Source organism: Oxyura jamaicensis, chromosome 12 (assembly GCF_011077185.1).
Source record: "Oxyura jamaicensis isolate SHBP4307 breed ruddy duck chromosome 12, BPBGC_Ojam_1.0, whole genome shotgun sequence".
Classification (NCBI taxonomy): domain Eukaryota; kingdom Metazoa; phylum Chordata; class Aves; order Anseriformes; family Anatidae; genus Oxyura; species Oxyura jamaicensis.
Genome location: NC_048904.1, coordinates 1,685,073 through 1,705,573, shown reverse-complemented (window position 1 = coordinate 1,705,573; position 20,501 = coordinate 1,685,073). Strand labels below are relative to the sequence as shown.

The window sequence follows — 20,501 nt, the reverse complement described above, 5'->3', positions numbered from 1 at the left end:
ATTAAAACAAACAACTTCTCTTCATAGTACTCTTCTGTGGCACATGCTAGTCTGTGTATTAGTTCTCTGAGATAAGTGTTTGTAAGAGCTTTATGTGGATGGTCTTCCTAACATAATGAAGCTCCTTGATCTATATTTGATCATTGTAATTTAATGTAATTTATAAATGTCTATTCCCAAGGTTGTCCATGTGCAAGAAAATGCGAAGGGAATGTAAAAGCAAAATTTTGTTAGCTAACATTTCTCTGTTAGCAAACGTTTCTCTGAACCCCTCAGATTCTTTTATCTAATAAAAGATATCTTACCTTATTATTTTATGCAATGCCTTTAAGCATTACTTCATCCCTTTGTAACTTCTGTACTTGTTCTCTTTGTTTCGTATATGTACTAACCCATATTTCCACCACCTATGTCTGTATCTTCTTCAGAAGTTTAAAAACTTCATATATGAAGCAACTCTAGAATTGTATAATGATGCAAACATACAGATATGTTTTTTTTTTTTTTTTTTTTTTTTATGTTAGCTCTATATCTGTATATATTTGGGTGTATTTTTGCACATGCTCTTTTTGTCTGTTTACCTTTTTCTGCTTTTCCTGCATGCTACATCCACTGTTTTTCACCAGCTGCTTCTCTTATCTACTTTTCCAAGATGTTTCTTTCTTTTCCCCAGTACTCCTGATTTTGGTACGAAAAAGAATCTTTCAAATCCAATCTATATACCCATTCCACTTACTTTGTGCAATAAACTTGCATGCACTGTTATGCTCTTAAATATATCACTCCTATACAATATGTTTTTCTGTGACTAACATACTGCAGGCTTTATAAGCAGATATGACATAAGGCTATGTAATTTAAAAGCTGGGGAAAGATCTGGGGATCTTTAAAAGATCTGGGGAATTGCTTTTGTCTAATACTCCTTTTTTTGAGGAACACAATTCTCCTCAAAACTGTCCTTCTAAGGGTCCCCAGATATAGAGGAATGCCAAATTTGTTCCACTCAGTGCCTGAACAGAATAGGTTTAAATAGCCATTTTTGGACAGAGATATTCAGCTAGTCTTGTGTGTATATAGGTGTGACTCAAAATATACTATTAGAAAATATTTTCCTGTGCTGCACTGTTGCCAACTTTTCATATTCTGCCTTACTTTCATTTATTATTTTAAAATCTTTACTTTTAAATGTGTCATATTTTTCATTCACAGCACTATGGACAGTCTAAGCTCTTTAATGATGCAATGGACATTATGAATATGGTTTTCACAGGAGTGTTCACTGTTGAAATGGTTTTGAAACTGATTGCATTCAAACCCAAGGTAAGTTTTAGACATGATTTAATTAGGTCATCACCACAAGAATTAAGTGTAATGTAAGTTTCACACTAGCTATGTATTATTCAAAGAACAAAAGGAACCTACATGTTTCCCACAGTTATCTATAAGTGAAATCATAACTGAAATGTTAACCTGATAGTATGTATATTTGCAACTCCAGGAAATGAAATGCAGATATCGGAACAAACATTACAAGGTGGTTGATGAGATCTGGAATACTCTGAAGTAATGAAAGTGTCCCTTTCTAAATCAGATAGATCCTTTCCTGTTATAAGCACTACCACATCTCCTATTCAAAGTACTACATTCATAACCTTAAGCCAAGTTAACCTCCAGTGAAGACCTGTATGCTATGATATATATCCTTTTCAAAATGCAAAATTATTTCCTTACTTTTAAAAATATAGTGAGGTACTACAAACATACACAGAAATAACTGGAACATTCAATAGCCTTTTCAGATTTTAATGTTTTCAGTTATATGCACACACCATTTGGTGGAGGACCCCACGCTGGTCAGTCTGGATTCCTTGCCTTAAAGGGACACTGTCAAAATAAGTAATACGGACACATCTTCAAAGGCAGATTTGCAAGAGACACTGATAACAATTAATACTGACTTTAAAAAAAATAAAAAGAAAGATTGTGACAGTTCATGCAGTCTTGTGTGTTCAGTTCTAATACACCATTAATGACAGTGCAAAAATTAATGACAGGCTAAACTAAATTTTGTTTTCATTACAATGAAATCAATACTAATTCTGGTGTTACATCTATGTAAATAAGTGAAGTGCAGTCACTCAATATACGTGGAATTTGAAGGAAGTCAGTCATGCCATTTGAGGTTTCACCATCTAAGGCTGGTATTTTCATTTTCCTTTGCCCTTCTTTTAAAGTACCCAGGAATCCTGTATCTGTAATTGAATGTAAACTGCACTTCCTTTGTTTTAAGTAGTGAACTGGATGATTGTAGTCTGCGTGGGCAATCTTAAAAAAAAAATAAAGCAAAATTTTTGTTTTAAACAAAATAGCTCTGATGCAGCAACATAGCCATGGCAGCTCACAGCTTAGTGTAGGGTAGGTGCATAACTACTTCCCAGCATTTCAAGGTATTTATTCAGTAGCATTTAGCCATGAGCTCTGCTGTGTAGCCTGAGCTACTTGATTTAAGGCTAGCTTATATTCAGCTGAAGATGTAAATGAAGTCTGTATCACTTGAGGTTAGGCATTGAGATCTGAAGTGTGGAGTTCTGGGTGACAGTTTACCCACTCTCCCATGGTCTTGCTCTGCACTGTCCAGTCCATTGTACATTTCTAATGAATTTATTTGTGTGAATTTATTTTTTGTCGTCTATCTTATTTAAATGCTAAGGATTTCACATCAAAACTAACACAATATGAAGCCCCAGAGGGGATAGTTATGTAGACTGCAGTTCCATGAGTATGCTGATTGTATTTCTTGATACATATTTCCTGTTCTATATCCTTGTTACACAATGAATTTTGAGAAGACTTTGCTGCGTTTTATCATCTGCTCTTTGAAAAAAATTGTGAATTCTTGTGTGGTTCTCCATACACTTGTGCCTATAGTCAGCAATAGCAGCTAAAATACAAAACCTAGTGCTCTGATCATGAGTGTATAAATCACAGTTCTTCATTTGTATTATGGACTTCCTACTCATTATTGAAGCAGTGTCTTAATAGTGATCTCTAAGACTGTATAGTTTGGGTTCTAACTGTTGCAACATGCTTTCTGTCTGATTGGATGTTTTTATTGTAATGGTTCCCTGGATATGAAAACTGAGAGTTTGAAGGGAATCCACTGTCAGTGAAAGGTCCTCATTTCCTGACTTTCATTACCTTGTAGAAACAGAAGACCTAAAATTTGTTAATTAGCAGGACAAGGTTAAAAGGCCATATTAATCACGTCTGGCAGATATTAATTAGCACAAAGGGAAAAGAGTTAAATATCTTTAAGGTTGTTCCTTGTTCCTTGAAGGTTGGAACCTTTTTTTCAACTACTCTATATGAAATCATTTAGTGGCAACATAGATTACTTTGTTTGTTAATAACAGTAAATGAGCTAGCAGCCTTAAGAAGAATGTGAACGTCTCTTTGCAATCTAAATTTTAAACTAGATACATATTTAAACCAAAAATGAATTGTTTTAACTAATATTAAAAATATCATTGTAGGAACAATCTGAAGCCAAGCCTAAAATTTTACTTAATGTTTTTTGGGAAAAAAGACTGATTCATTTCCTTTGCTTGTGTCACCATTGGGTTACCTCATCTAGTCTAGCAGAATGGATAATGTTATTTATTATTTTTTTGCTTTTTATAAATTATTTCAAAGTTGCTTAAAGCATCAAAAAGCCCTCCATTACTCTATGTGTAAAAAGAAAAATAGATAAGAATGTGTTAGTTTTTATCTGATCTGCTTGACAGTGTCCCCTTAATAACACTGACAAAAATCCTGTAAAAAGTGTAATCTTTGCTTTTGCTGTTCCTGCCAACCTAGGGCAAATTATTGGTACTCCTACTATGATACTGTGTTGTATAAAACTGAGGTACTGCAGACTACCTTCCAACTCTGAAGTATATAAAACTTGGATAAGTGATAGATATTAAAGGTGATGCTGAATGCCTGGCACACTAGTTGACTGGGAACACACAGTACTTCGCAGAACGAGGCCCTAAACTTTTCAACAGAGTACTATAAGGACTAAAATATTTATGTGATAAACCAATAGAAACATATTTCTGTGTTAATTCGCTATGCCTACGTATTCCCCAGAATTTCTGATTTATCCTTAAGCATTTCTAAATGAATAATTTTTTCACAATATAAGGTAAAAGAGCAGGCATATTTTTCTCCATGTTGTTCTCCACATACGCTAAACTCTGTTACTTAGTATGGTCAGTACATTACAAAACAAAATATAGCAATGAAATCTAAAACTATGCATCAACACATACCGTATGTTCAGCTTCATGATAGTCAGCTGTTACTTAAAGTTGTAATGATTTTCCATGTCATTTTACATCAGATTTTTGTAAGAAAAAAGGAAAGATGGCTAGTAAGTGAATTGATTTTGGGTCATTGCAGTGGTGAAAACAACTTATTTGCATGATGTTTATTTGCTGTGACTTGTCCATTCCTCCCTTTTCCAAAACCATCTTTATTTTCTTTCTTTTTTTTTTTTTTGGTTTGTATGCTTTTGCTTTACATATTACTTTGAACAATATTTGTCTATACTGATGGAAAAGGTTTCATATATAAATAAAGTATTTTAGCAGTATTGAATTAAATTGTGAATTTGTTATTTAAGTGCTTTATATTGTAGCATGTCTAGTCAAGTCACTTTTACTATAGCTGAAATTAACCTTTATTTGGAGAACCTTTTTTGGTTGCTTTGTAGGTGAAGATGGATAGCACACCTCAGGATTGTGCTGATTATCATTTTGCTGTTTGCCAGTAGTCTTTTAAATATGTATGTATATAAAATTAGATTAAAATCAAGAAGGATATTTCTTTTAAATAAGAGAAGCAAGGCATATAACTGACCAGGAAGAATGTCATGAGAATATAGCTGCTGCCTTTAGCTGGCAGCTGCTAATCTCTTCAGGATTATAAATCTCAGTAACTTTAGATGGTTGAACATGAAGTTTAGCAAGACTTTAGGAATGGTTTGTTTTGGTGAGGTGGGATTGATAAAGGAGTGACAGGGAGTTGTGGAGGAGCTCTCAGACATGGATGTGTTTTGTTTAGGAAGCCAAATCCATGAGCATTGCCTTTTGCCTCAAGACTGGAATTGATGATTAATCCCAGAGAAAGAAATTATGTACCACAATGGGTTGTAGAGATAAATATTCTCTGACCAATTTCCCTCATACGGCTCCTTCCTTAAATGAAGGAATGATTATACCAATTCCCTTCATAAAAGGAACTAAAATTTAGTAAGTACAGTATTTCTGGGAGCAAAGAGTAGCCTTAGTAATGTAAGGAGGCTTTCCTGAATCTGCTCAGTGCTTTCTCTCCCAGTATACTCCATAGAGCTGTTATCTTCTGTGGCAGCTCTTCCATAGTTTCTAAGAGCAAATTTAACATTCACTTTTTTGAATCATCATGTACTCAAGTGTAACTTTTAAAATGAAAAGCTACTAGAATTCCTAATAGTTTAAAATGTTGAGAAAAATATTGTCTACTTCTAAAAAAAAAAATAAAAAATTCTTTCTGATTTTTCTTTTCTGTGGTAAAAACATACACAACAACTTAAACTATTCAACTAAAACATTATCTTATAGCAAGTAGCAAAATAATAAGTGAAACTAGACATCAGGTAAGATCAGCATACTTGTTATTTTCAACTTTTTGCTAAATTAACTTTTTAGAACTGCAACAGCAACTAACAAGTTACTACTTTAAAATGAATTACCTGGAAGCAGAATGCACAGGTTCAACATGTACACGGCAGCCTTTGCCATATAATGTACAATCCTTAGCTATGATAGGCTCATAAGTCATTAAATCTGAATGACAGAAAGGATGAGTTCAGTAACTTGTGCAATTCTGAATTTCTGTAATAACTAGGCAAAATCCACATGTTGTAGGAAACCTACGTATCTTGTATCCTTAGAGTTGCCTTCAGCAGCATAATACATCTTGATTTGTTTCCAGTGACAGATGATCCTGTAACCCACCTACAGATTTCTTCCCAAATATCTTTTTGCACATACATGCAGTTTTGATTGCAGTAGGCACAGCTAACTGGAGTTCTTGCTGGAAGATAGTAGTTTATAACAATTTGCAGCAGTGGGCTACTAAGGGAGTGGGCTCCATAACAGAGTATATTTAAAGGCATAAATGTCAGAAGGGTGACTAAATGATTTAAGAAAATGAATTTGCATACATTGGACTGGCTGCATTAAAAGCTTTAAGAACTTGTTCAAGGTGCTATGCTTCCTAGCACGGGTTACAGAATCAGGGCCTAACAGCAAATGTAGGTTTGTACGTTAAACCTTTTTTATGAATAGAATCAGAATCACAGAATTGTAAGGATTGGAAGGGACCTCAAGAGGTCATTGGGTCCAAAATAGAAGATTAAGTCAGTTCTGCAATATTTTATTGCACAGTTTTACTTTAATAATAATTGTGCCTTCATAAACAGTGATAACCCATAGATATTTTTTACCAGTTACCTAGATAGGACTATCACAAAGTCACTAATGCAAAGGAGGTTTCAGTTGTCTTGGTCCTGTAGAAATATGGTTAAAGGGATTTTGTTAGGCTTGTTAGGTTATATATGTTAGAATTTTTCAGCCTTGCTGGTGAGTCCCAGACAAGAGTTTTGGATGATGGCTTGCTTGCCAAAGTCATGCTTATCTGATGGTGCGTTATGCATGTGTAGTGCGCGCGTGTGTATGTGTGTGTGTCTGTACATGTATATATATAATGTGTATATATATACACACACGCACACATGCACGTATATGTTGCTTTTCCTTCAGTAGGCAATATTGTTTGTTTTGTTTTGTTTTCTCATTAGATCACAGGTTTTGTTTAACTAATTTCTGTTTATGCAAAACTAAACAGAAGTATGCAAATATTTGACATTTCATGTGTAATCACAAACGTTTGCACCCTGCCTGCTCTGTTCAGGGCTATTTTAGTGATGCCTGGAATACGTTTGACTCCCTCATCGTTATTGGCAGCATAGTAGACGTCGTTCTCAGTGAAGCTGATGTGAGTATACCCCAGCTTACTTTCCCCAGTCCCTACTTCTCTTTCTCTGTCTCCCCACTATTTCCATCATCTGGACAAGTCACAGATTTTGATCTGATGTTTCTCAAGTTTGAGTACAGACCAGTCATAGGTCAATTATGTTGATATGGGAAATAAATAGCCTTATTTTTCTACCATTTTTTTTAGCTAAGAAAAGGGAAAGATTGTATAGTGGTACATCAGAGAAGCCTAGAGTGTTTCTGTGTTATAACACTGTCCTTTTCTTCTCTTTTTCTGTTTGTGTTTTTCTCTTGCTCTCTTTCTGCTGAATGCTTGTCCTAACAGCACTATTTCACTGATGCATGGAACACTTTTGATGCCTTAATTGTTGTTGGTAGCGTCGTTGATATTGCTATAACAGAAGTTAATGTAAGTAGCAACTGTTCATGCACTAAAAAGTAATTGCTGTCATCAAGAAATACAGAAAATGTAAATTTTATACCCCCAAATTCTCTTTTTTTTTTAACAAAAGTATGCTTTATCCTGAAATTGAAGACCAAAATATTGACATAGATGTTCATACAAGCTATTATAGAACTATAAACCCATAAAACTGCACGTGCACACAGTGTAGTGAAACAATGGAATTATATCTTTCTATTTATGTTCAGGAAACAATGGAATTATATCTTTCTATTTATGTTCAGAAAATATTTTAATCATTTTATATATAAAAAAGAAATGAAGCCTCAATTGCTATTTTATTTGAAGCCCGGTGATTTTTGTATGTAGCTTGACTCAGATAATTTAAGCATCTGTAAGTTGCTTTAATGGCTTAGCTTAACAAATATATATATATTTTTTTCCATGGGAGGTATGTTTTATAAAGTGGTTTTAGCACCTAAGTCTCATGAGGTAGTGGAAGAAAGGTACACAGAGAAAATAAGGACTTCCATGCCATGGAAAATAGAGTGTTTATTCCCCTCTCTCCTTTTTTTTTCCTTTTCCAATACTGCAGTACATGTTTTGAAATTTAATTTACTCTTAAAATTATTTGAAGACTCCACCTTTTCACCAAAATTTTGATTAATGGCCACTACATGTGTAGGTGTTTGGACAACAAAAAGACAGGGAAATTGTTTTTTTCTTATTTTCTATATGACTTGCTGGTTTTAACAAGGAAAGCTGTATGATGAAAAAGATAAATGAAAGATAACAAAACACAGAACAGCTCTGGAGCAAATGCTGTCCATACTTACACGTTTCTTTAACTAGTCAAAATGAAATTTCAGAGGGAAATGCCTGTTCTCTTTAGTGCTTGTTCAGAGCTCAAAATGGGGGGTTAAGTTAGTGAGACTTGTATCCAACTCAGCAACCAAAAATGCTCAGTGAGTGCAGAGTCAGCAGGTGTAGTTAGCATATTACACCTGCTGGAGATCCTGCCTGCTTGGCATTCTGAGAACAAAATTATCCACAAATACCCATGGAGATGCAGGTCCCCAACATTCACAGCTATCAAAGAACAGATTGATCAGGGAAAGCTGTAGATCTAAGTGGTTTCCTGGTATTATCTTATTTGAAGATTGCATATTTCTGTGCATCAGTCCCACTTTATGAGCTGGCTAAAAACATTCCTTTTCTCATAAAATTGGTTTGGTAAGCTACTTGCTAGATACTTTTTTTTTTTTTCTCTGATAGATTTTATTAATTACCCAAATGCTTTCTTTTCGTAGGGATAGTTAATATGCAACATCTTTGAAAAAACTTTAAATTTTCAGTAAATGCTCTTATGTGGTGAATATAATTGCAATATCTCTATCTTATATTTGAGAGAAGCAAGGCAGAAAAGTTGTGATATACCCAAAGTCTTAGAGGGGGGCAGTGTACAGTGGCTCTAAGCCCTATGCATTACATACTGTTACCAAAAAAAAAAAAAAGGGTCTGCTAAGAGTGTTCACAGTTTGGTACTAGATACATTTTTTTATCAAAAGAATACATGCTATATGTTTTATTTCTTTGTTTGTTTGTTTCTTAAAGTTGGCTATCCTTTCCGTGGCTATCACTGCCATTTAGTTGAAACAGTTTCTCAGAGAAAAGACATATTAAAATATATTTTTCAAAGTGGTTCATGCCAGGAACCAGATTTTTAGGATCACTGCTCCAGTGAATAGCAGAAGTGATACCCTGACCTTCAGTTAGACAGTAACTTAGTTTTGGAACTGTGAATACCAGAGTAAAAAGGTTGCTGAGGAACATGGAATAGAAACTGTGTTTGAAAAGGCTGTGATCTGTTCCAGGCATTCCAGCATGAGGAGAAAACAAAACAAAATGAAACTAAAATGCTTTGTTCAGATCAGTGATCTGTAAACCACCCGACCAGGAGCTTGGATTTCTCGGGCTGGTCTAGACTGAGGTTTTGTTTCAATGGTTTGTTTTGGTTCCTCTGGTTTGATGAAGATTACTTTTGGCATCCCTGTGAGTTTACACAGCCTTCACCCACAGTCCTTCTTCCTACTGATAGCTCTGCGAGCTCTGCTTCCGCAAGTGACCAGGGACTTCACAGTTTCCTGGATCAGGTGCTGAGCACAAGCTACTGGCAAAAGTGTGGGCCTTGGTGAGGCAGAAGTGAGTAGACAAGCAAGGATATGGCTGTTTGCCAAAGGAGACAGTTCTCATACTGTGCTCATACAGGCCTCCCTTCAGTTGGTATTAGCTTTGGCCTCAATAACATCAATTAACTGCAATGGCTGCTGCTGAGAAACAGTGATGTGCATAGTTTTTAAACTTCTTAGGTTCTAGTCTATTTGGTAAGCATAATAATACATATTATAAATACATTTCACACAAATACAGAAAACAAATGTATTCTTTTATTTATTTAAGATGGCAGAATGCCTTCAAATGCACACACTTTATTATCTCACTAAGGACTTCAAATTCCTTTATACAGCTGCAAATTCTACATACAGCCAGCTCAAAGAATAATCACAATCAAAATAATTTTAAGCATGATTCCCCTTAAATTTTTATTTACTGATTTTATGTTAAATTGATCAAGAGTCTCATGACTGACTGCATTACTGGAAAGAAAATGAAGCAGTGGTACTCCTACTCATTAAGAATTGCTGTCCCTAATGTCCTTACTTGTGAAGACATTGAAAAATAGCTCAAAATGTACTTTTGCAATTATAGATGTCCCTGCATTTATTGCTGTATGGACAGTGTTAATTTGACAGCATTATTTGTAACTGATCACTGCTGAGCTTTCAGCTGTGATGAACACGGACTTCTTAGTGATTCACTCAGTTGTCTTGAAACTACTCTGGAGATCAAGCAGTGATCTTCAGCTAAAGTACACCCCACAGTCAAGAACTAGCACTGCATTTCTTACTTTTTCATACTATACTCACTAGACAAAAGGCTTATCTTTGATGTCTTTGAGCACTGCACAGCAGACTGCTTGTGTACTAAGTATTGTCTGTTTCTGGTCTTTTTTCACCCTTTTTTTTGTGCTGTGTTTGTGCAAGTGATGAATGTGTTTCAGTTTCAATATAATTCTGAGCTTGATTTCCCATTTTCAGCATGAAACAGTGTATACTGCTGTGTCCAGGGAACTTTCTTTAATGACTTTTATTGTTTTGATTGTATTGAATTATTCCTACTTCATTAGTTTTGTGTCAGTTTGTGTAGTACAAACTTAGTGTTTTAGAATCTCTTTCTCAATATTTTCTTCAGCATTTGGAAATATACCATTCCATCTGTACTTTTATCTTACATTAACAGTGATCCTGGGAAATCCACAGCTCTGCTAAGATGCTAACAAGACTTTGTTTTCAGTGGGATTTCAGGCACCATTGAAATGGTACCTGTAAAAATTCCCAGTAGAGAAACTACTTAAACTGAGGAAGCTCAGCCTTGTTTGAGGGGTGGTCTGAAACAGTGTAATCTGCTAGCACTGATGTAAACCCACATCTTGTTGCCATTGTAATTGATCAAGTTGCAGCCCTCTTAGTTGGTTGGTATAAATGAAGATTTAAAAGGATGTGAATACTTAAAATAATGTACAGAGACTTGAGATTAATTAAACATTCTTGTTGATTAGCGTACATAATTGCCTCATGAGGTGGGGACAACTTGACCTCATTGTGACATTTCAGCTGTATACATTCAGACTAATTCTAAAGGCCAGCAATTTTAACAATATTGTATCTGACACAGTTTTTTTCAAGTGAGTGGGTTAGACTTTCTAGTTACATATCTCCTTGATTTCAGTATTAAGTTTTGAAAATTAAATGTGTTCTTTTTATTTTGCTGTTCCTTTTCTTATTTTTTTGAAATGTTATGATAATGTGTATGGTGCCCTGAGGCTGATTCTTCTGATCCAGTAACCTCTCATTTACATGCTATCCAGGAAATTACTGTGCTTTGAATATCTCAGTGCCCATGGAAATCAATGTATTTAAGATGTTCAGCAATTTACAGGACTGCTTAGCATCCTCAAGGACTGGATCAGTGACCGGCTCCAGAAATGAACCACCTCAGAGCAACATATATTTTGGCAACACACTATTTTCTGTGATTTTTTTTTTCACTTTGTCATTTAATATCATTTCCTTTAATCAGTTCTTTTTATGAGCCTAATTGGTTTTCATGTTCATTTTATTTTTAGAAATTTTTAGAGGCAAGTATATATAAGTAAATATATATATGATATAGAAATACAAAATTTTAAAGCACTACTAAATTCTATATAATTACTCTGGCTTTTTTGTAACCTTTTGTTTTCAAAAAAATCACATGACACACAAGATCTTGTGTGGTCATAAAAATGGTTCCTTTTAACTTTTCTAAAAAAAGAAAAAACAACAACAACAAAAAAACAGGGCGGTGGTTGTGAGACTCAATATGTGGTCAGCCCATTCTGGGAGATGAACATCCTTAACTTAAGGCAATGAGAGAGAAATAAGTGGAAATAAATTCCTAGTAAATGAATAAGCTCTTAAACGGAAATAATAGACATGGTTCAACCTGGTCTGACTGTACAAAATTATCTTCATATTTGATGGTTCAGAAACCATTTGGATGACCAGCACTGGATGACTTAAAGGCATGATCACACTGATATACAGTAGTAGATACAGAGGTTTTGATTCACTTTTTTTTGTTTGTTTTTGTTTGTTTGTGTTTTTTTGTTTTTTTTTTTTTTTTTTTTACATTTCTTTTACCATTCATGTGCTGCCAAAATGTCAAGAAAATGACGGAGAGTTCACTTTCCTTTTCATTTGTGAAAATGTTTTATGCAGCCCCTGTGAACCTAATCTTATGCTTCAAGTTCAGTAAGATTCAGGTTCTTTGCTAAAGAACTTCAAAGAAGAGCATTGATATCTTCCTCCTGAGCTCCTCAGAAAGATCTGTTCATATGGAGCTCAGCACTGCAAACGTGAGACTTACTCAGTGCTTACACTACCAGAACAACTAACAGTGGTTAGAAGCAACAAGATTGACCAAAAAATGTCTCTTGCAAAACCAGAATCAGATATTCTGTCATCTGACAGGAAGGAGCCAAATTGTCACCATTTCAGCAGTATGCAGTGTGTAACACTGAGGACAGTGGGAGACTTTTTGTTTGCTAGGCTGCTTGTGGAGCATCTGCTGGGATGGCTGGGGCTTGCTCTTGCATCCACCCCCCTGTAAGAGATTCTGGATTCCAGTTTTGGAATTCCTTCTATGAAGCTGTTAATACTGAAAATTTAGTTATTGTACAACTGAATATTTTTTGGACTGTTACGAGAACAGTATTGCATGTCATCAACAGATGTCATGAATTTATTAAATATGCCAGGAAACAATGAAAAATATGCTTCTTAATCTACTATCTTGGGGTTCTTCACATTGACTCAAAGTTTTTACTAAATGATGCATATGGGCATTTGATTCATGTTGAACAGGGAATATAGAGAGTGGTAAGAATTACTACTAATTACTTAGTAGTAAATTTGAATCCCAGTAATTATTCTCTGAAGGAATCATGTGTACATACATAGGTGCACATGCACTACATGTTTTGGATGACATTTTGGCAACCTGAATGCTTTCTTGTGTATGTTACTGTCATTGTATGTATTTGTCATTTGCATATTTCCTGCTATATTTGCAATCATGATTCCATCATCATTATGATGAATTTGCTTTGCATACTGTAGTACACTTTAGCACAAAATATAACAAGAACTGCCTACTAACATCCACAGTTTTTGCACCATGTTTTTTTTTTATTATTATTATTTTATTTTTATTTTTTCCCTAAATACAGCACTATGGTTTGCGTCCAATGCATGATGCAATCAGTGCCACAGCAATCACAGTTTTGACATTGAAGCTTTTCAAAAGTTAGGATGTTTATTTGGAGCTTTAGTTGCAATATGAAGAGATGGAAAGAGGAATTACAGTTTAGGAAACATGCTAAATTTTTTGTGAGCAGCAATAAATACCAGCAGGTTGCAAACATTTTAATTAGTGAATCAGAAATTTTGGCTGATCATTGGTTAATCTTTTTTGAGGGTTAGGATTATTTTGGGAAGAAAACTGCTGTATTAAGCTGTGATTAAGAAAAATAAATATATATTACTGATTTAGAATCTATTTGAAGTATTTAAGAAGTGGCTTAAATTTATGGAGAGATGAGGTGCTTTGCTGAACTAGGCTGTCTGTGTAGCTGGCACAGGGCTGACAGAAAGGAGAATAATAAAGCCAGTCTCTGTCCTCGTTTACCTCATCGCAGTGCATCTGCTGGGCAAGCAGTGAAAGCAGAAGCTGCTCATATAAAAATAAATATTCTAGCTCTGCTCTAACCTCGTGCCCATTACCAGACGTAGCAGTGATGCCAGAAGCACAGCTGCCAACTTCAAAATCATATAGTCCCACGGGGAACAAAAAATGTGAGAGTGGCCTGCCAGTGCCCATGTCTGGGACACGGGTAGTACTGGAATCATTGGTGGAAGATGAGAGCAGTTTGTAGGCACAGCCTGGCCACAAAAAAATACTTGGACTTGCAGTCTTGTCAGCAACTGTCCTCCAAAGACAGCTCAACCTGCCCCATCTCAATTCTACTCAATACTTTTCCTACATAATGTGCCACCTACTTGTGTGTGTACATGTTAAGCAATATTACTGAAGTTGTAAATAAGTTTGTCTTTGGATAGTATATGTTTATTTCCTTATCTGGAGGAAGCAGATGTTCACTGTTATTGTCAATCTCTGTTACTGAAAATTGTGTCAAAATCTTAGTTTCCCAGATGTTATTATTACTGGTGCTGGCTCAACATAAACAAATGTTACTTTCTCTCTTAGATTAGCATTCCTTTGTAAATAAGTATGAATATTGCTTCTGGTCTGTCAGTATACTAAATTAATTTGAATTATTATTCATAATGTGAACTGAGCTGATGTATTACTCTGGGAAGTGCCAGAGAGGATAAAAAATTAGATACACCCACTTTAAAATGTCAGTACCCAAAACAGTTGGCCAATGATGGGCAGACGCTTAATGTTTTCATCTCCAGTGGAAAAGATCCTCAGGTACCAGGAGTTTGTTTTCATTCTTTTTTTCTAACATCTGTCCCCATCTCAGCACCCCAGTGTTTTTGTACAATTTCTCTGCTGTGAGCAGGGCATTTTCCTGGCCTGCTATTACTGCTTGCATTTGACATCCTACTGCTGCCCAACAGCAGCTAATCAGACATCACGTTAAAAAAAAAAAAAAAAAAAAAAAAAAATCATCACTTCTGAGCACTTGCAGTGGGAAGTAGAACTGTTCACATGCAGTTTTGGTAATCTGATAATCTGATCTCTGCCTGCAGTGTAAAAACTGGGAAATAAGCATTTATTAAAATCAATATGCAAGAAAAGTTTTTTTTGTTGTTTTGTTTGTTTGTTTGTTTTAGCATATTCCTCCATTTACGAGTTTTTTAGTAACAAAATCCAGTGATCTTAATGCATACACTTTCTTCATTATTTTTTTCTTTTGGAATGAAATTAAAAATCTGTAGGACTAAAGTATGCTTATTCTGATATTATATATTCCATTATATATTGTTTTCCTAATACCATTCCTAGATTATTGGGGCCCAATCTTTCTCCTAGTGGGGAAAGATCCCAAATGCAAAATCCAGCATTTTATTTCATTCTTTTAGTGTCAGCTTGTGAAGATTTTGTAATTTAATATGTTCTCTTCCTGTCAAACACTGCATTTAATTTTTAATAACACAAAATATTGAATGCTAATTAATTTGATTAATGATTAGGACTGTCGCAGCATGCCAGTTATCAGATATTAATATGAAACTTCAGGCCTCATCTGAAACCTGTTTCCTTTAAAAGTTTCAGATAAAGAGGAATTATTTCTGTACCGAAAAATCAACAATGTGGGTCTGTGTGCACTAGTACAGGTTTATTGCTGATGTAGTTAGACAGCCTTGTCAGACTGTTTAAGCATTGTGTGGTATTTTGACATTTATGATGTTTGTGATTATGGATTTCTCCTTAATCAGTATTTTGGTGGTTTTATTTCTAATTGTTGAAATACGCAGGGCATTTCTAATGCAGCAACACTCCTTTATTGACAGTATTTTATTTGTATGTGTTTTATACAGGTGCTTACAAAGCTTAGACATGACAGCTGATTTAACAAACTTACTAAAGTCTGCTTACTAAAGTCTAATGATGGGAGCTGGGTTTTTGTTAACATTAATGCCTTCCCTTAGTAATAACCCCTAAAACAGTTTTAGAACTGTTTCAGAAAATACTGAAATGCTAGCAGGGCAATAATGCATATATAGAGATTGCATATAGTTGAACAAATGATTATTTTTACCTCATTTTTTAGTCACTTTTGATGCCTTTGTTATATATGTTTTGAAAAACAAGTAACAGATAAAACAATTAGTCTTTTAATAAATACTGCTAATGATCTGGATTCAAGAAAGTGCTACCTATTCTTTTGTTGTTGTTATTATTATTTTACCATAGTATGTTTGTATGATATACTGCTAGTATTTTCAAAAGACTCATCTGCTCTCTGTTCCCGTCTTTCCCTCTGGGTCTTATCCTAGGTAACAGCAAGGCTTGAGATTTTACTCAGTCTCAAAGAAAAATGTGGCACTGAGAGTGTGTCCAATGCATCCTCAGTGTGTTGGAAGCAGCACTGGGGAGGCATCACAGTTACTGCCACTGTATGTCACCCTAATTGTTGAGAAGTACCACTTGATAAAGGTGTATGACAAGAGAGTAAGAGCCATCACTTGGATCTAACCTCCCAAATTCAGTTTTTGCTAGTGCTATAAAGTGTTTAAAGACTTCTCCATCCAGTTTTGAAGAAACTGCAGTGAATCTCTCCGTGCACAAGCAAGCATGGGCATGTGGTCCTGTAAGCTTTGCTAGCTGCTTTGCCTAAGTGTCTGGCCATTTTGGATATTGGGACAGTTTCTCCAAAGACAGACAGAGACATTTTAAAAAGAGAAGTGAGTTTCTTCTTCACAGGACGTAGAGTTTGGCTCTGAACAAGAAGTTGGTATGCCTCTCTCCCCTACCTGTAGCTCATGTGGGTTGTACATATCGTTCAAAGGGGTCAATTAAATCCTGAAACCCTTTCTCCATGTCTAATCCTGTTATATCAGCTCAAATATACGGGTACTTTATAGGTGATGAGAGACTCCAAATTTTGCCTTCTCATTTGCACCACCAGAGGAGAGTTAGCTTTTTGTTACAGCGCTAAAAATGTTTGTCTGCCACTTTAGCAGAAAAATCTGAGCCTGATGCTCATCAATGAATGAATGAACTCACATATATTACTTTGCTTTAAAAGAACTCCTGATGTGATATAAAACAACAATATCTTTAATATGGTTAGATTCCAGTGATGGAGTAATCAACTTAAAAAAAAAAAAAAAAAAAAAAAAAATTAGAAATTCTTTGTTCTTGAGTTTTACCTAAGGCTTACTGCTACAGTTTCATACAACCATGGAAATTTGTGTCTAATTTAGACTGGCTTACCATGGGAGTAGGCATTTTATTTTGTATTTAGTTTACGTTGACTCTCTTAAACATGTTCTATACAAGCAGATTTAATATCACCAACAATGTTTTAGTGTGTCAGCCAATGTGAAATGCTTAGGGAAGGTTTTAATACATACTTAATGTTCACGAAGTACATTGAGTTGAAAGATGTTCATTTACATTTAGAAGTGAAAAATGTCCTTCCTTCTATTTATGGTGAAGCTGATTTTTTGATCTTTTGCTTGATTTTAATATTTAATGTTCTTAATTTCTTAAAGCCAAAGCCAACTGAAACAGTCACAACTGATGAGTCTGGGGTAAGATTAGTAAACTGACCCCAGTGGTTTTACCTCTACTTGAGTTTATTCTTTTTACCATGTCTCTATTTTCCACCAATTTTTTATGTATTTTTCATAACTGTCCTACTACAAAGGTGTATGCAGTGGTTTGCATTTGTTGTCAGTGTACTATTGAAGTCTACTACAAACAAACCCAATATGATCCTTATTAACAAACCAGAAAACTTGGAAATGCATGTGATGTGTAAAGCATTTCTACAGGTCCTGTGTTTTTAGCATGTAATTTTTCCTTTCATATCATTCTTATCAAGGTGAAAAGGTCCTCAAGATACATTTTCAAATCTTACCTCTTCCACCTTTGCATTTGATGTTGTTTATCTGGAAGTGTTGCATGTTTGAGTTTGTATTTGGTTTGACTTCTCCATGATACTCTTCAGAACTCCGAAGACAGCGCTAGAATCTCCATCACTTTTTTCCGTCTTTTCCGGGTGATGAGGTTGGTGAAGCTGCTTAGCAGAGGAGAAGGGATCAGAACTTTATTGTGGACATTTATTAAGTCATTTCAGGTTAGCAAAATTTATTTAAAGTTGCTTAATTATTACAACTATTTACCTACCAATTTTTGTGATATAATACATTGTAGAGTGCAAATATCATTTCTTTTGAAATTCATGCTAGCAGTAATTACATTTATAAATTCATTTGCATGTTAATGCTAAAAGAAACTTTGCCAGTTAATTCTGTGAGACCGAGGGTCATTCTTTGTCATATAAGGTTAACTGTTATAATGAGATTTTTACAATACTTTTTAAGAAATTATTTGGTATGTCTAAAAAGGATTTTTTGTGAAATTAAAAAAAAATACAGGTTTGACACACACAGGTCTTTAACTTCCACGTATTTTTATTATATGACTACAAAAGAGAAATTTAATATTTTGTTTGTATAAAACTGATTTCATAAGTGTAGCAAATAGATATGTCAGTCCTGTCTCCTGAAAATTCTGAAGAATGTGAAGTTAATGTAGTATAGTGGGAAGTACATTTGTGTTGTCAGTAGTAGTAATGAAAATAAAATCTAAAACTGGTAAAGATAGCTCTTCCCCCTGGATTACTGGCAGAAGTAATTTAAAGTATAATGAAGTTCATGTTCATTGTATGTGGCAGAATATTAAGCATGACAGGTAATAACATTTTAAGCACTTGCATAAGAAGAAAACCCCTGGGAAGTGCCATGGTGTACAGAGAAATTATTTTGTAAATGTAAATTGAAATTATGGTGTGAAATTATTAAAAGACAATGCACCTGTCCCTTTCCTAGGCTCTGCCTTATGTTGCCCTTCTGATAGCCATGCTGTTCTTCATTTATGCTGTCATTGGAATGCAGGTAATTATAGTTTTTGTTTGTTTTTTTCCTTAGTATTAAACAAAAGCTCAGTGTTGGCTACTCTGAGACCGGTTAACCAAAATGCTTATTGAAATGTTCCTTTTATAGTGGTGCTATGTATGAGGCAGAGTTTTCAGAGTAATGTAGAAACCTTTTATTGGCTGTGATTTTGGCAGTCAGAAAATCCAAAAAGATAAAAGAGAACTGGGTGTGAGCTTATAGTATCTTGATTTGCTGAGGGGAGCCATTCCTCTTTCATACACTGTGAGGTTTATTCTTCTTGTGGATAAATGTATGAAACGATGCATGGCTTCTTTACTATAGATTTGTTTTGGGAATATGGCATTAAAATCCTGGTGTTTTTTTTGTGTTTTTTTTTTTGTTGTTTTTCCTCCTGTCTTCCGTGAGAAAAAATTAGAACTAGGAAAAGAATCTAGTTAAGGATTAGAAAAAGGTTTTCTTTTGATCTCAGAGTTGTAAGGTTCCCGAACCAGCTCCAAGGGAAGCCCTAATTAAACATGATGAGATGAGGAAACATGACATGGAGAGTAGATTTGCTTCCTGATTCTTAATCTTCTTTTTTTGTCTGAAAACAGCTTACATCCTTACAGTCCAGCAGCACGTGTACAGAGCACAGTGAGCTTAATCTCTCAAAATGAAATAACAGCCATTACTGTACTTTAAGACAATATCAGTTTATTAATGTGAGGAAAAAGAATGGCCTTGCAACCAAGGAATTGCAGTTTAATTTTGGAGAAGTGAACTAATTTCCATCTCTGGCTGGGACAAAATGCTCAGGCTGGGACTCTATGCTTTGGCTTCCACTTTTGCATCTAATTTGTCTGTTTAGATTCAAGGTTTTCAGAACAGCAATTATTTCTTACTACAGGTATGCACAATATCTGCTGTAGTGGGGTTTTAATCTTACTCAAGGACTCTAGGTGCCAGTCTAAAGCAAATATTTTGTCACCTACAATACAGGAGAAGGTATTAGTGTTATAATGACTTGATGATGCCAAATTAAAATGAACAGTTATCTTGTAGGTGTGATATATTTACTGCATTTACATTATCAGGAAAAATCTCATGAATTACTCAAAAGGGTAAGTACATTTGTGAAAGTGCTTTTCAGACATCTGAGGCTACAATGCCTATAGCTTCTTCCAGTACAGGTTTCTAGGATGAAAGTCAAAATCCTGTTTTTCTGTAGGTATTTGGAAAAGTGGCCATGAGGGACAACAATCAAATAAACAGAAACAACAATTTTCAGACTTTCCCCCAAGCCGTGCTGCTCCTCTTCAGGTGAGTAAACCTGAACCCTTACTTAATGCATCCCGTCTCAATGGTCTGTAAGAAATGTCTGTAACCTTTCTGCTGTGGATTTGTTCAAAATGTGTCTGCAAGTAAGAAGCAATTTCCTATAACAAGCATGTACTTTCTACAGCTGTATGCTGAGTGTCCACTGTCTAATCAGGTGCTGCAGGCCTGAAGTCATTACAGCTATTATGGAACAGTGCATTTGTGGAGGAACTATCTTCAGGTGGAGCCTAAATAGTCAGCCCTGATGGCTCTCTGCAGGCGTAGAGGAAGGTGAAAAAGACTTTGCCCTTTTTTATTCTGTGGAAGCACAGGCAAGCTAGCATGATGGTTTGGAAAAAAAAAAAAAAAAAAAAAAAAAAAAAAAAAAAAAAGGAAAGGTTG

At 35.0% G+C, this 20,501-nt stretch overlaps 1 protein-coding gene across 21 annotated transcripts in view; it reads left to right on the top strand.

Annotated features, from left to right (window-relative positions):
• Nucleotides 1-20,501, top strand: part of CACNA1D (calcium voltage-gated channel subunit alpha1 D) — a 188,172-nt gene that overhangs the window by 131,425 nt on the left and 36,246 nt on the right. For 8 of the 21 annotated variants that reach the window (XM_035337848.1, XM_035337847.1, XM_035337846.1 and 5 more), the window contains 7 exons: nt 1,210-1,320; nt 7,000-7,083; nt 7,408-7,491; nt 17,394-17,432; nt 17,852-17,980; nt 18,735-18,800; nt 20,011-20,102. In XM_035337848.1, the coding sequence (XP_035193739.1) occupies nt 1,210-1,320; nt 7,000-7,083; nt 7,408-7,491; nt 17,394-17,432; nt 17,852-17,980; nt 18,735-18,800; nt 20,011-20,102 (605 nt within the window). The remainder of the gene's footprint in view (nt 1-1,209; nt 1,321-6,999; nt 7,084-7,407; nt 7,492-17,393; nt 17,433-17,851; nt 17,981-18,734; nt 18,801-20,010; nt 20,103-20,501) is intronic. The other 13 variants (XM_035337857.1, XM_035337856.1, XM_035337864.1 and 10 more) reach the window with 7 other exon arrangements.